The 16001-nt window shown below is 42.8% G+C and overlaps 1 protein-coding gene across 12 annotated transcripts in view; it reads left to right on the plus strand.

Annotated features, from left to right (window-relative positions):
* The first annotated feature begins 2433 nt into the window (after positions 1-2433).
* Positions 2434-16001, plus strand: part of CDC14A (cell division cycle 14A) — a 168902-nt gene continuing 155334 nt past the window's right edge. For 6 of the 12 annotated variants that reach the window (XR_010841853.1, XM_067040697.1, XM_067040723.1 and 3 more), the window contains exons 1-2: positions 2436-2977; positions 3790-3880. Coding sequence is in view for 10 of the 12 variants with exons in the window: in XM_067040697.1 (XP_066896798.1) it covers positions 2929-2977; positions 3790-3880 (140 nt within the window). In the remaining 2 variants the exon portion in view is untranslated. Of the gene's footprint in view, positions 2978-3789; positions 3881-16001 lie in introns of all 12 variants that reach the window. The other 6 variants (XM_067040748.1, XM_059077484.2, XM_067040740.1 and 3 more) reach the window with 4 other exon arrangements.

The following is a 16001-nucleotide window of genomic DNA, read 5'->3' on the forward strand; positions in this document are numbered from 1 at the left end:
CTCATTAGAACCTTGACATGTGTGCTGTATGCGCACTATCTTGTTCATAATTTTTCTTGTAGGATTTTTTAAATACCATTTAGGTTGTGCAGATTTTGGTTTAGAGAGATTTGATTATACTGACAATCACTTATTTTCCTTTCATTGAGCTTCAGAAAAAACATTATAAAGTCTTAACAACTTGAAAAATTTCATTGTAATACTCATACTGTAAATATGCCAAGGAAAAACAAACTTTTTCATTTTGAGTTCTTAATTTTAAGGACTTCTATTTGTTTAGGTCATAATTCACTCCTCATGACCAAAATTTCTAAGCAGGAGAATTATATGAAAGAAAATGTTTTTGTAAATTCATTTCAGAAAATAACAAGGTGTTTAATTAAATCTGACTTCTCTGAACTATAGATTTAGAGTTCTTTTCATTAGTCTATTTACTTAGTAAAATTAAAAGTTTATGCGTTGAATGAGAACCTGGGCTTCTTTTTCTAAAGCAGTTTTTCTAATACAACACTTAGATGAAAAGTTGTTAGGAAATTTGTTAAGAGAATTTAGGTTCTACACGAATTTTACATCATAAAATATGGAAATAGATTGCCATCATTGAATTAGCTTTTTTAAACAAAGTGGATAAGTTTACTGAGACATTCATACACTTTGCTTTTCCATAACTGTCACATATAAAGTCTCAGTTGGAACTTTTCAACAAAATAATATGAATTGGCTAACATGATGGTTGACACACGATTTGTGGGAGTAAATATCAGGCAAAATTCGAAGAATTGTTGAGTGTGGACAATACATTTAGAGATACTTCATTCTTTAGAATTCCATAGCCGTGGCTGGGGGCCTGGAAAACATGGACTGCATCTCAGCAGAGTGGAACACTCATGACAACTCATCTTTTCAGGACTTTTACACGGTTTTAAAAACACTTTTGAGATCGTCTTTCCTCGTGGGAAGATTAGGGTATGGTAGGAGGTCATATTTAGTGATTCTTCCAGCTTTAAATTTATATGGTTCTTACCTTAGAGTTTAAAGATTTGGATGTTAGGATAGGTTTTCTTTTAACTGTCTTGCAAGGGCATGTTCGATTAGAATTACTGATATGTTCAGAATATTTTTTCTGAATATCTAAGTAATATTCGTTTATCATTTTTCTGTGGGCTCTTTAGCTTTTTGGAGAGCCAGCAAAGCTAACGGGTTGAGACCAATAGATTGAGCTTTACTTGCTGGCCTCAGAGCACTCCTTCAAAGTCAGTGGACTCTTTCTCTTGCGCGCCCCCTTTCTCCAAGAGGTAAACAAACGACTGCGAAACCGAAGGCTGGCACAAATCCCTGCCTTTCTGGAGAAACCACTCAGAGCGCATGCTCTTCCGGTGATGGGTCTGTAGCGCCATTTTCATATGGAAGGGACTGCTCTCTAATTAGGCACGCCGGTAGGACACCCTGCTTTAAAGTTGTTCGAGCTGTACGAGAAGCCTCACAGAAACAAGTCAAGGGCTTCTTTGAGATGAACCACTCCCTGCAGCGCTTCAGCTAAGACTGTGTAAAGATATTCTTTTGTGATAATTTTCCCCGTGGACAAGTGGGCCTCTTCCCTCTCCCCTATTCCCTCCCCTCCCCCACCGGCTGGCCTCGCTCCTCCGCCCCGCCCCCCTCCAGGACCGCAGCCACGTAAAGGTTAGGTATTTGTGATGATTTTGCGCCCACAGCGGTGACCCAAATGAGAGGACGCGGGGAACCGGATGGGGACGTTTTACCCAGTGAGAACAAAGCACAAGTTAATTCAGAGTCCAATATGTGTAGAGGAAACCAGTAGGTGTTCTTCTGAGCTAGGAGGTAGGGCTTCTTTTTAAAATAAAGATAGAGATCCGTCAGTGGTGAGGATGGGGGTTGGTTGAAAGATTAGCTATAGGTAAGGTGGGGCACGGAGTTCTGAGATCTTTAAGAGTGTGTGTGTGTGTGTGTGTGTGTGTGTGTGTGCACGCGCGCATGCAAGAGTTTAGAAGAACAAGGGTGAGTGGGGCGAGAGAGGTAGAGAATGAGAGACAGAGACGAAAAATCTGGAATAGGAAGAAGGCTAAGTGGGTGCAGAAAACGGAGGGGCGCGTGCTCATCCTTGCCTGCGAAGCCGCTGCAGTGCCCTCCGGAACCACTCCCAACTCCACCGTTTCATTCATAACTTTCTGGTCTGGAGGCCCCGCCCGGCTCCTCACGGCCTGGGCCGCGTTTCCTGTACAGCAATTGGTGGACGGCAACAAAGCCTTAGCAACCGGCTCTCAGTGATCCGCGGGGCGCTTGGTAACTGGGGCGCGGGGCGGGCGCGGAGAATGGAGCGGCGCTGTCCCTTTAAGGGATGGCCGCGGAGCCGTGAAAGTGGAGGGGGCTGAGGGAGGGCGGGGAGGAAGGTCTGGGGGCGGACCCAGGGGCAGGAGGAGGAGGAAGAGTTGCTGCTGAAAGAAGGTGGCGAAGGAGGAGCCGGAGCAGCTGCTGCCAGCCGGCGGGCACCAGAGTCCTGCCCGCTGCCGCACGAGTAGCCACGGGCGCGAGCGGGGCCAGAAGTCTCCTCCTCCATGATCCCTTTGGGAGCCGGGGGAAGACTTTGCCCGACCGTGAGAGCTGGTCTGCGTTTCCCAGGCGCGGCGGCGGCGGAGCAGCGGCAGCAGCCGGGTCCGAAGCGGAGTGGCCACAGACCGGGGCGTGTACGCCCCGCTCGGAGGGTGCTCGGGTTCCCCACGGAATGTCCCCGGGGCGCCCTGCGCGCTGACCCGGGAGCCGCCAACGCCTTCGGCGCCTGCTGCCTCTCTCGGGAGGGCTCGGTGTTTGGGACTGCAAGCTTCTCGGCGCCTGGACAGTGGGGAAGCCCCCGGGGGCGGGTGACCTCAGCTGGCCAGGACCCAGCCCTCCCCCGTGCGTATCTCGCTTAAGATGGCAGCGGAGTCCGGGGAACTAATCGGGGCTTGCGAGTTCATGAAAGGTGAGGAGCAACCGCCCCGCATCCTCCAACCCCCCGTCGCCCTCAACTCTTTTCACTTCTCTCTCCAACGTCCCAAACACTGTCTCCGGCTTCTTCCTGGGCCCCCAGCGTATTGCGGTAGCTGCGCGGGCTCTCGTCCCCTCTCGGTAACTATCCTCTTCCCGAGGACCCCCTGCTTCCGGCTTCTCTGTCTTTCTTGCGTCCCTCGTTCCCTCTGCAGCACCCTCGGAAGGCCTCCCCGCCCGATAATGGGACGGCGCCGGCCTCTGCCGGGCTCCTGCGTGCAGCGGCTCGTGCGGATCCTGCTCCGAGGGATGCTTTCGGTTGCCTTTATCCTACTACTGCTGGACTCGGTTTTCGGGACATCTCTAGACACACACCCCCGTCTCTCCTCCCTTCCTCTTCTTGAAGTCTCCGGAGCTGCAGGGGAGAGGCTCGCCTCTGGCCTCTCCCTTCCCCTTCCGCAGCTGCTGAGGTCTGGAGATTTCTGAACCAAACTTGCATCTCCAGTGCTATGGGTACTCTCAGCTTCTACCTGCTCCCCGCTGGCCTGAACAAGGGGGTTATGGGAGCTCTGCCCACCGCTGAGTCCCTCAGTCGGGCCCTCTTCTCGCTTCTCTAACTGGTATGCTCTTGGATCTCTGTCGCTTTGTGGGAGAGATCAGGGGTCTGCAAGAATTCCATGTGTTAATGGGGTCTTTAAATAATGGGTGGCGGTTGTTATTTTGATCTTGTTGCATTAGCAACCCCCCCTGCCCCCAGCTTCCCTACTTCTCATATGTTTTCTCCTGTCTTTTAAACTTGTCTTTCAGATCGGTTATATTTTGCTACTTTAAGGAATAGACCAAAAAGCACAGTAAATACCCACTATTTCTCCATCGATGAGGAGCTGGTCTATGAAAAGTAAGTTTCTTTCTTTCTTTCTTTTTTTCTTTTTTTTCTCAACCATTTAGTTTGTTGGCTCTTTGGTGAGGAAATGCTATTCACCTTTATGGCAGTTTTATTCACCTTCCCCCAGTGGTGCAAGCAACAAATCCAATTTCTTTAGGCTCAAATGCTTGGGGAGAGGTGCAGGGAAAGTTAGCATAATTTGAACCTATCATCACCTCATTCCTTTTAGACCTCTATCTATATTAGTTCTTTCTACCACCACAATAAACTGCAACCGTAGATTCCTAACACTCCCCAGAGCAGGACCAGGGAGACGCACCCTCTGTCCTTGCCAGATTCTGTAGTAGGCCTGTGAATCAGTCATGGAGTATTTATTGGAGCACCTACAGAGTACAGGGCAGTGTGTGTATTATAGGTGCTTCAGCTTTACAGTTCACAAGGCTTCTGTTGTACCTCAGGATGTTTTTGTTTGTGCAGCTCATATTTGAAAAGTGGGACACACTTAGCTGGAGATAGCTGTATCCAAGCCATATCTATGAGTAAGATTTTATCTGTGTGGTAAATTATTGAGTTATTTTATTTGGGTGCCCCAAGCTTCACAGTATTATTATTTTTGCCTTTGAGGAAGTGGTATAGGAGTGCTAATTTACATTCTTTGTTTACTCTGCCTCTGTGGGATTAGGATTTGAGAGTGTAAGATACAAGTAGGGAACTGTTTTCTGTGAAAGACCATTGATCTACAGGAAAAAGATATCGTATAGGATAGTAAAAGCTTAATTAAAGAGAGATAAATCTCTACTTAATAAAAGCAACATATAATAAGGAATAAGAAGGCTGAGTTGACTTAATTATGTCCTTTTATTAAAAGAGCTAGTGTTTCAGAGTAGTCCAACGTATTCTAACAAACATATAATTTTACTTTCTTGTTTTCTTAACCAAACGTGCAATTAAATGAACATAGTTAAATGAATCATAGTTACTTAGTAAGCTTCCTAGGACTTGTCCTGTTAAGAGGGATTTTGGCAGTTCTGCCAAAGGATTTGTGGGTACCACCAGGTATTGGAAGAGTGAGAGTATTCTTGAACTTCAAGAGCATATCTTTTATTTGAGGGCAAACATTCTTTAATTTCACTTCATCATAGGGATTCTTGAAACTGATGTCTTCAGGACATTTCTCTTAGTGGTACTGGGAGCAGGATGCTCCTTGAATGGCTGAAGTGAAAGTGGGAATGAAAGAACCCTTTGCTGCTGCTCATGAAATGCCCAGAGTTGCTGGGCAAAGAGGTCTAAATCCCTGGTGTCCGATTACAGCTCTGCTCCTAGATAGCATGGAGTACTGCACTGCCTGCTCCCTGACCTCTGGTACCTGGATGATGTCACTGCCAGCAGTGTTTATGGAGCGTTCATTCTATTGTTGGGAATGTGCATTGCTGTCGCCCTCTTTTTCCGTGTGTGGGGTTTGGGGACCTCTCATGAGTCCGAGGGTAGGGACTGTGGATATGCCATTATGTTTAATTCTTCAGTGATGTGCCAGAGGTTAATATGTCACTGAACAAGCTCCGGGCGTTGAGGTCTAAGTTGCTTCTCTTGGGATTGCTAGATGGTAGATCTAGCAGAAAATTACGTTTAGTCAACTAAACACAGTACTCAGTGGTTTTTTGATTCTAATATTGATATATGAGGAAAATTTTTTGTGTGATTTTAATGTTAATATTTTAGGATAGGCCTACAAATCACATTCTTCTTATATTGAATCTACTGTATTTCTGGTGTGCTGTGAAGAAGGACTTGCTGGAGAGACCATCCAATTTATATTGTGAATTTTGATGTCATTCAAAACTATGATGAGGACTCCAGTCTGGGCAGAGTGTGTATTTCTTTTTATTTGAGGTGCCTCACTACTATGCCACAGTAGTGGCTATGGTTCTGATCACCCACAACTCCATTTTTTGGTCACCTCAACATATTTCACAGGGCTAGAGGATGTAGTGAATACACGGATGATGGATGCATATGTTACCTTCAAGGAGCTCCAAACCTGCAGGGAGAAAGACAGGACTGCAGTGAGATGGGGAGAAAAGATAACTGCCATAGAGTAACATAATCCCTGTGCTGGGAGGAGTTCATGGGCATTGGGGGGCACTTCTGGTTGAAGGTTCAGAAAAGACTTCATGAAGGAGTTAAGACTGGCTTGAAGGATGGACAGAGATATGAGAGGAGAGATCCCAGAAGTGGGAACAGCAAGGATGAGGAGGGAGGCTCTGGCGTGTGTTCAGGAAATAGTAAGACCTCCAATCTGCCTGGTGTGTGTACAGGTTCAAGTGGGGCTGTGTGATATGAAGCTGAAAGGTCAGCTGGGCAGATTGAATGCAGCATGGTATGCCATGGGACTCTCTTGAGGATCTGGGGACAGTCCAGGGTATGACTGGACCTATTCTAACTGCAAATAATGGCAAACATTTATTGAGCATTTAAATGCATGCCAGATGCTGTTCTGGGTGCCCCACAACTATTAATTTATTTTATGTTCACAACAGTTTTGAGGCAGCTACTATTACCATCCTTAGTGTGCAAACGATGAGAGTAAGGTAGAGAGAGGTTAGGTAACTTGCCCAAGGTCACAGAAGTAAGAAGTAGTAGCAGACCTGGAATTTAAAACTAAGCCCTCTGGTTCCAGAGTACATATATCCTCTCTCAAAAAATTAGTATGATGCTATCATCACTTAAGATGGATTAGAGGGGAGGTAGAGCCCACTTAGAAAAATTCCAAAATGTTCAGTGGGGGGAAATAAGTGCCTAGATTAGGACTGGTGGCAATGGTGGTGGAAAGAAGAGCTCTGAATCCATGTGACTTGGCAACAGATCAGGTGGGTGGGTTGGTGGGGTGCTGAGGAAAAAGAGGGGTCAAAGAAGTCTTTAAGACAGCCTGCGTCATGGTGAACCTGCTGGGGCCATTGACGGAAATAAGAAGTAGGGCAGAAGAATTGGCTTTAGTGGGGAGATCAGGCGTTGGTCAGGTTGGAATTAAGGAATTTAAGGGATGTGCACGTCAGTGTTGGATATCACATAATTTGAAGTCCTTAAATTTGGGAATTTTCCCCAAAGAGATGATAAAGCCGTGAGAATGATGTGATTTCTGGGGAGAAAGAGAAAATATCAAGGCCTGTTTTTCATAGGCATGACCAGGATGAGAGGAGCAAGGGAAAGAGGTGGAAATAAGCAGCCAAAGAGGTGGACAAATGCTGAAGGAGAGAGAGGAAAGGGGAGAGGGACAGAAGTGGTGCAATCCATCTCTTCAGCTCCACTTCAGGGAGGTATTGAATGAGAGAGACTATAAAGCCCCTGAAGGATGAGTAACATCTGGGTTCTTCTACGGGGGATGGCTTATGGTGAGGAAAATCTTGACTATCATATCAGATTGTACATGTCTCTAAGGAAATGGGAATATTAGTATACATAATCACACAGGACCTTGTACAGCCCTGTATCTGTGTACTTATTTGCTGAATTTATAAGTGAAATACTGCCTTTCTGGCTAAATTATCACCCTGGAAATGCAACTATTATTTTTGAATCAGGAAGTAGACTCTTTAAATATTAGGCTGTGGGCATTCTGGACACTGATGTGTTTTGTGCAGATGTTTATTTAGTTATGGAGAGACATTAGTGCATTATGATTGAAATGGCAACCTTCTGAGAAGCTGGTGGAGAAAATTTAACAAAGTGGCCTTATGAGGTCAAGCTGTCTATTAGAAATGAAAGTCTGAATTTTCTCCTTGATTTTTAAAAAAATTAATTAATTAATTAATTATTTTTGGCTGCACTGGGTCTTTGTTGCGGTGCACAGGCTTCTCATTGCGGAGCACGGGCTCCAGGTGCACAGGCCTCAGCAGTTGTGGCTTGCAGCCTTAGTTGCTCCGCAGCATGTGGGATCTTCCTGGACCAGGGCTCGAGCCCACGTCCCCTGCATTGGCAGGTGAGTTCTTAACCACTGTGCCACCAGGGAAGCCCTTCTCCTTGATTTTTAAACAGAATTTATCACATTAATATAAAGGCCTGAGCAGTTTTAGTAAAATCTGACTGATAATAAGCATACATTAGCCCTTGGCTTATGATTTCACAGACCAGAATTAACATCAGCGTATAGACTAACACACTTGTGGGAAAAAAAATAGCCCCATAAAAAAGGGAGCCTTTCAAAGATTTGTCTGTATGTGATTAAGCTACAAATAATGTACAACCCTCCAGAAAGGCTAGTTCTTTGGTTTTTGAATTGGGCCGTGTAATCTAAATAGAGGCTTACTTTTTATAACTTGGCTCAAATTTTTTTTGGCTCAAAAGTTAGCAAAATCAAATATGTTAATTGTTATAACCTTTGTGTGCCCCTCTTAACGGTGATGGGTGTAGGGTTGGATGTTTATGCATAGAAAGCCAGTTTGCTATAAAGGAGAGTGTAGAGGTCTTGTCCATTTTCATTTCTTCTCTCCTTTTGTTTGCAAAGGAAAGGTATTGAAAATGCAGGAGAGAACCCTTCATGGTCATACTCTGGGGACTGAATATTAAGCAGTTTCTGAAATGATTCAAAGGATTTCACCAAATGTTTTAGCATGGAAGAATGAGCAGCCTCTAATGAGGACTAATTAGCTAACTTGAAGATTTAAATAATTTAAAATGTTCAATTTTCATTTAAACTTTATTAAAGCAGCCTGATATTAATACAACCGGGAATTTTTGGATAACTAATTTATAGAAGAATGATTTCTTTTATGTAGCCTTTAGCATAGGTTTGAGTTGAAATGTGAGCCTAGGACATCTTTGAGAGAAATACAGAAAAACTTCTCTTGCCCAGAAATACTTGTGGGAATGGATATTTAGGTTAGATAGAGGTAGGAAGAAACACGTTTGATTTTTCAATTTTTATTTTAAATTTAATGTAGGTTTATTTAATGGACAGCTGAATGCCATCTAAGCACATGTATACATACACAGATATGTGATCTTATATAGAGCCTTAGGGCCATCATTTGGTACCTTAGCTTTCATTATGAATTGCTATGATATAGACAGATATTTATAGTCCTGTGACAGGCAATGTTCTATATCCTTTGTACACATTAACTCAATCTTCAGAGCAACCCTCAGAGTTAGGTGCTATTATTGTCACCACTTTATAGATAAGGAAACTGAGGCCCAGAGAGGGTTATGTAGAGCTTAGGGTCATTGAGCTAGTAAATTTGCCCGAAGTCTTGCTCTTATGTTTCCAGCAAGTTCCCAGTTGTCCTGAGCCTGAGGTTGGTGGGGAGGGTGCAGAACAGCTTTGCCCCTCCCTGGCTCACGTGGCCCTTCTAACTTGGATGGTGATGGCTTTGGCAGTAAATGTGCTGCTGACGTTGTGTGCACAAATTTGTGTGCAGGCTGTATCTGGGAATATGTGATAGTAATTTAAATGTTTTTCCACGGCTCCACTTTTATGGGTGTAATTTTGCTTTTTCTCCTTTCAGTGGACTGCCCTGCCTAAAAAGGAGAAAGTAAACTGAGTTAATTATCATTGTATATTAATAGGAGAGATGAGAACAAAAGAAGCCCAGTTTTTATAAGCCTGTGAAAACTTTTTGCAGGCTGTCTGGTGAAATGTTCTTGCTGCTTAACTGGTGTAACATAAGATGTAATGATTTCTGTATAGAATTCTCCTAAAAACTTGGAAAACTCTTTAGCTTTTAAAAGATGGTATAGGTTTCTACTTTCTTCCCCTTTTCTCCTTCCTCCCATCCTAACTTTGCAGAAATAACCCAGTATTGTTCAGGGCCACTTTTTCCACTCTCTTTTGAACACATGAGTTTTAGGCGTGTGCTTGTGTATGTGTACACCTGTGTACATAACCAGGAGTACTATGCTGTGTACGTGATGAGGAAATAGACATATCTGTATACATTCACTGGTCAGTTCTTAATTCTGTGACCCACTGGAGTCAACTGTTACTTTCAGGATATTGATTTATTAAATAGTTGCTGTTTTGACCTCCTAGGCATTCACAGTGGGTACTCAGTCTCTGCTCTTCATAAGGACAAATTGTTACTCAGTTCTTTCAGTTTGCTTGAGATAAACCTGGTGAAAATGCAAAATTTAACGGAGGTGCTGAGGACTCAGTTAAACATGACAGGGTTAGTCTTTTTTTTTTTTTTTTTTTTTTTTTTTGGTTCACGGGCCTCTCACTGTTGTGGCCTCTCCCATTGCGGAGCACAGGCTCCGGACGCGCAGGCTCAGCGGCGATGGCTCACGGGCCCAGCCGCTTTGCGGCATGTGGGATCTTCCCGGACTGGGACACGAACCCGCGTCCCCTACATCGGCAGGCGGACTCTCAACCTACTGCGCCACCAGGGAAGCTCCAGGGCTAGTCTTAATCGGACAGCCTGAGAGAGAGATCCAAATGGACTGTACGAGAGTCCACTGAGGAGCTGTCTGCCGTCCAAGTTCTTTGTTGGCCAAGTCACCACAGGGCAGCTTCATTATTGTGTTTGAAGTAGATCCCTAAGACATCAGATGTTCTCATTTGTAAGTTCATAAACACATTCCAAAGCTGAAAGTAAATGACCTTTACTTAGCCACGGCTTAATACACCTTTGTGCTTAAAACACAAAGAAAAAGAAAAGAAGACTCTTGACACATTTTTATGGGAAGTGAAAAAAGCAAAATTTAAAAGAAAGCCGTAAGCGGTTGGAAATAGAGAAAACTTAACATTTAGATGGGATAGATTTTGGTGCAGAGCACTGTGCTAATGCCTTGGGGATACACAGATACATAAAGAAGGAAGTGGAAACAATACATTGCAAGGCAATATATGACAAAAGCTGTAAATGTACATTATAGAGATCTAAGAAAGGAAGAGATATAAAGGCTATGATATTTGAACTAGCTTTTGAAGTGTGTGTAAGAGCAAAAGAGTAAATTTTATGATTTCCATGAGGACAAGTACTGCCTATTTTTGCTCACCACTGTATCCCTATACCCAGCACAGTGCCTGGCATAGAGATGGTGTACAAGAAATTTTAACTGAATGAATGAGTGAGTGAAGAAGGAGGAAAGAAAGATTTCAGTGTTGGGGAATAGCAAGATTCTGTCAGGTGAGGCAAAATACTTGCGGTGCAGAGAGGTCACAGGTGAGGCTGGAAACGTGGTTGGGTACTGGCCTATGGAAAGCTGTTTGGATCTCAGTTCTGCTGGCTTATGAATGACAGGGAGGCAGAGCAGAGCTCTGCTTAGGACAAGGACTCCCATGGCTGGGAGGTGGGGTGTCTGTTGTCTGTGGCCAGGCTGGTTTATGGTTGTAGCAATGGGAACAGAAAGGCCCGGTGGGGGAGAGGCTAGAGAGGATGGAGTGACTATATTTGGGACTGACCAGATGAGGGGGTAGGGGGTGATTGGGAGAAAGGGACACCTTAAAGTAGGCCATGTCTGTAAATCAGAAGGAGGAGCTGCCTTTTTTGTTGCCTTGTTTTATTGTATTTTATTATTTTATTTATTTTTTTTTTAATTTGCGGTACGCGGGCCTCTCACTGTTGTGGCCTCTCCCGTTGCGGAGCACAGGCTCCGGAAGCGCAGGCTCAGCGGCCATGGCTCACGGGCCCAGCCGCTCCGTGGCACGTGGGATCTTCCCGGACCGGGGCACGAACCCGTGTCCCCTGCATCGGCAGGCGGACTCTCAACCACTGCGCCACTAGGGAAGCCCGCCTTGTTTTATTTTGGGGGATGGCGAAGAGAAGTAAAAAAGCGGGGGGGGGTCCTATAATGAAAGTGGAAGAGGAGTCTTTGTGTTTTGTGAGCTTTCAGCAGAAAATAAACAATGTCTGCCCTGGATATTTAGATATTTACTTGTTTAAAATCTGGGGAGGTGGGTGGGACAGTTGATCTCAAGTTCTTTTCTGGCTCACTGATTTGAGTTGGGCTTAAGTGTGGAATTCATTGTTTCTTTAAAAATTTTTTTTACGTTTAAAAAGTTGGTTTTGTTAATCACCTAAATACTTCCAGGACCACCAAAGAATCAGATGTTGAATGAGAACCATCAAAAATATTGCCGTATTTATTAACGGACATAACAGTCCCGGTCCTTGACAACTTGGAAACATCTGGTAAAGGATCACGATTACTTGTGATTGATAGAGAATTCCTTTATGGAAAATAATTTGTGTGAACTAGAGTTTTTGAATAAAATATTTCATTTATTAATTTATTAGTTTAATATTTTGGCCTTAAAGACGATCACGTCCTATTGACAAATTAAAGAATTTGCTAGTTTGGACTTCTTCTTTTCTTACAAAATTTACTTTTCTTTTGAGAACCAGAAAAGAGTTTATTTCAGATTTGCTCTCCTTGATGGTTATACTCTTGTAATGCATTTATCTTGTCTGGGAATGTGACATTTCACTGGGGCAGCGTCTACAAAGAGTTAGAAAATCACATCTTAAAATATCAAAGCAGTTTTGTAATTTATGGAAACCTTCCTAAAGTGAATGTACATTTTTGCCTTGTTAAAGAATTTACTGATTATGATTTGCTTTTTCTTCTGTAATACTCAGACTATTATTACGAATATATTGGTTGTACAGTTTCACTGTAATTCAGGGATAGTTTTAGGAGCTCCTAAGGAATAAAGGGATCTCTGCTTTTATGTAGCAGATGGTACCTGCTTGCTCAATGTCTTTTGTCTTTTAGTGGTTTTAATTTATTCAGTCAGTTTTTGTTGATGACTACAATGAGTACTTTCTAGGTGATACTTACTGTTGGGTTAGCTTTTGACATTACTATCAATGTACCAGCTGCCAATAGCTGCCTCCTGACTATGATCTGTCTGATGAGTCTAATATACTATGGGCATAGGAACTAGATATCACATTTTATACAAAATAAGGCTAAATAGACTTCAAGTGAGTCTGAGAGTGTCTTATAAACATCGCTAAAGGGCATGGGTTTGTGACAGGCTTTAGAAAAAGCAATGTGACTTTGTTTTTTGGCTTACTTGTGATTCTCACTTATATTCCAGATTGAGATTTCTGAATTGGGGACCCTTGTATAACTGATTTCTTATTCTATACATTTATCTTCCTTTTAAGAGAGTGTGGAATATATACAGCATTTATATTAGTCCTGGTAATCAAATTATTGATCATTTGCAGCTGAATTAATCCGAAATGCTAAAAACATTTTATATTTTTCTAAGTGTGTGATAGAGAAAAGAGTTAAAAGGTCTTTTCTAGGAGCTGTGAATAGTGGGCTTTAAAATAGTGCCTTTCCCGATCTGCCAGATGCTTTAACTAGTGTCAAATGTGTTTTATTTTATATGGCCTATAGCAGATTGCCTACAGCTATAGAAAACACCAAAGTAAAGGTTTAGAATGATTTTAACTTGGCAAAACTCTCAGATAGAATTTAAGGGGCTGCTAAGCAAAAAAGGAGTTGGGATGGTGCTTAGTTGGGGTGAGTTTTTAGATTGGGGATTACTTCTGGAGCAGGTCCCATTGGGAACAAGCCAGTAATAAAGATGCAGGCCAGGGGGGAGACTGTGGAGATGGGTGCACCCAACCGCTTCCTGCTCTAGAGAGGCAGGTGACCTCGCCATTCTCCATCCCCCTCACTGTTCTTTCCTTCTTAGGTTAGTTTTGTCCATTTTGTATACTTGGTTCAATTTTGTACCCAAAGCTAGTAAAATGTGATATCGGATATCTTTCCCCAGATTTGACCAGGTGTATAGCTTAGAAGGATTATATGGAAGAAGGTGGTTTTTTTTGCAGATGAACCAACCACGTCAATCTTTCATTCATTTACCCAGTCATCTCCGTGCCAGGTCCTAGGGAGACATTAATGAGCAGATTTTAACCCAACCCTGTTCTCATAGAGTTTATAGTCCAGTGGGGCTTAGGGTGGCTATTAATCAAATATTGAGACATAGGACTGTTTTGTAACTTCTCTGAAGGAAAGACCTATGGTTTTGGAAGCACATAACAACAAAAACTGGCCTCCAGGGTGAAGGGGTGCGTGTGCGCGTGCGTGTGTGTATGTGTGTGAAGTGGGGTGACAGTGGAGGTGGAGGTAGAGGTCGGGAAGGGATCAGAGAAGAATTCCCTGAGGAAGTGTGACTGGAGCTGAGACCTAGAGAATAAGTGGGTGTTAATTAGGCCAGGGAGGGTAAAGTGCCAAGGGCCTGAGGCCGGAATTAAAAGAAACAGCTTGGTTGGAGCTTACTAGTACTAAAATGGGAGAAATGGTGCAAAATGAGGCCCCAAAGAGAGATAGGTAGGGGCTGCATCACCCTAGGTCTCATAGACAAGTTTGAGGGTTTTGGTTTTACTTCCAAGAGCTTAGAGAGATAATGTGATCATTGCCGGGTTTTAGAGTAATTATTTTCCTTTTCAGGACCTCAGTGCTTTATGACATGTGAGGAAGTTTAGTCTTTTGTGTAAAGGGGATCAGTCCCCATTGTGTTTTTTACCAAAGTCACATGCATACTGTCTGCATAGCCCTCTTGCCTTCAATACCTGCCATTAAGCAAAGGGGTTAATTTCCACTGCTTGAGAGTGTTTCTGTGGGAGTGAATTTTAATCTTGCCAGTGCATTCCTGAAAAAGTCTTCTTTTGTTTACATTAGTTTGAGAGTGGAAGGGGTGTTTAATTAATTGACCTGCTCCAAAGAGGGAAGGTACAGAATTACAGACCCCGGTGCTGAAGATTCCTTGATATCATTTAGTCTGTCTTTTGGCTTTAAGGCAAAGCAGCAACCCATTTTACGGAAACAGCAGCTGAAGGCTTAGATGGCCCTGCTACTTGCCCCAGGTTAATAAGGTGGTGAGTGGAGAAGGGTTCCTCATATTCCCAGTTGTGTATCTGGACTTTCCTAAAAACCTAGATAATGTACCAAAGGACAGGCGTGAGAGTTGATATTGGCATTCTCTCCTTCCTTTGTGACCTCAACAAATTTACTTACCTACGTAAGGTAAGGTATTTACTTACCTTACGTAGGTAAGTAAATAGTACTGATGTGAAGGTTCCTACCTCATGAAGCCGCTCTCTGGACTGTGGGTTTGTTTTCTGGCTATGTAGAAAGCATAGTGAATATCAGGAAGAAAGCTGTGAGGTTCTTTCTATTCTCTGAGGAGACACTCTGAGGAAAATGCCTTCTGTACCTAGACCCAACACATTGAGAGGGCAGAGTGCATCAGATAGGGCGAGCAGCCCTTGAGAAACATTTGAACTGTTGAATGGTTTGTCTAGTATGGATAACTAGAGTCATAGACAATCTAGACTATTTTATTTATATATACATATATATATATATATACACACACTGTGATATATATAATATATATACAATATTATATATTATATATATTGTATATATTATATATAATATAATATATACTACAATATTTTATTTATATTATATATAATATAATATATAATATATGTAATACATACACACTATAATATATAATATATTTAATAGTCATATATAATGGCTAGGAATGTGATATGATAGGGTAATATAATATAATAGGTGGAAAGAACTTTAGAAGCCATCTAATTCAGCATTTTTATTGATAGATGAAGATGTGGAGTACCAGAGAGACTAAGACATCAGCCCAGGGACTTTGAAGGATCAAGCTGAGACATGAACCCCTTGCTTCCCAATGGTCTTTATTTTTCCATCAGTCTCTAGGTGACTGATGTGGGGTGAGAAGCTTCTTACATGTGCAGCCTCTCTTCCCTAGGAGGTAGACATCAATGTGACTGTGGTTTGTTATAGTTGAGCAAAAACTCAGACTTGTACTTCGATCTTAGATTAATGTTTGCTGAGCATTTGAGGCCTTTTTGAAATGTGATCATTGTGAGTTTTAGTCATTTACAGGATCTTTATCATCAGACTGGAGGGTTGCTGATAATATTTTAGTGATAGGGAAAATATTAGGTGAAGTGTATAGCCCAGAGATCAGTGCTGATTAATTTCACCAAAATTTTGCACATATGTACATACACACACATACACACACATCTCACTGTGCCTTGGAGGTTACTACTATCTTAGCATTTATCAACGGTAATTATGTTTACTTGTCTGTCATTGGGTGGTGAGCTCCTTATGGGTA

This window comes from Kogia breviceps, chromosome 1, assembly GCF_026419965.1.
Source record: "Kogia breviceps isolate mKogBre1 chromosome 1, mKogBre1 haplotype 1, whole genome shotgun sequence".
NCBI lineage: Eukaryota > Metazoa > Chordata > Mammalia > Artiodactyla > Physeteridae > Kogia > Kogia breviceps.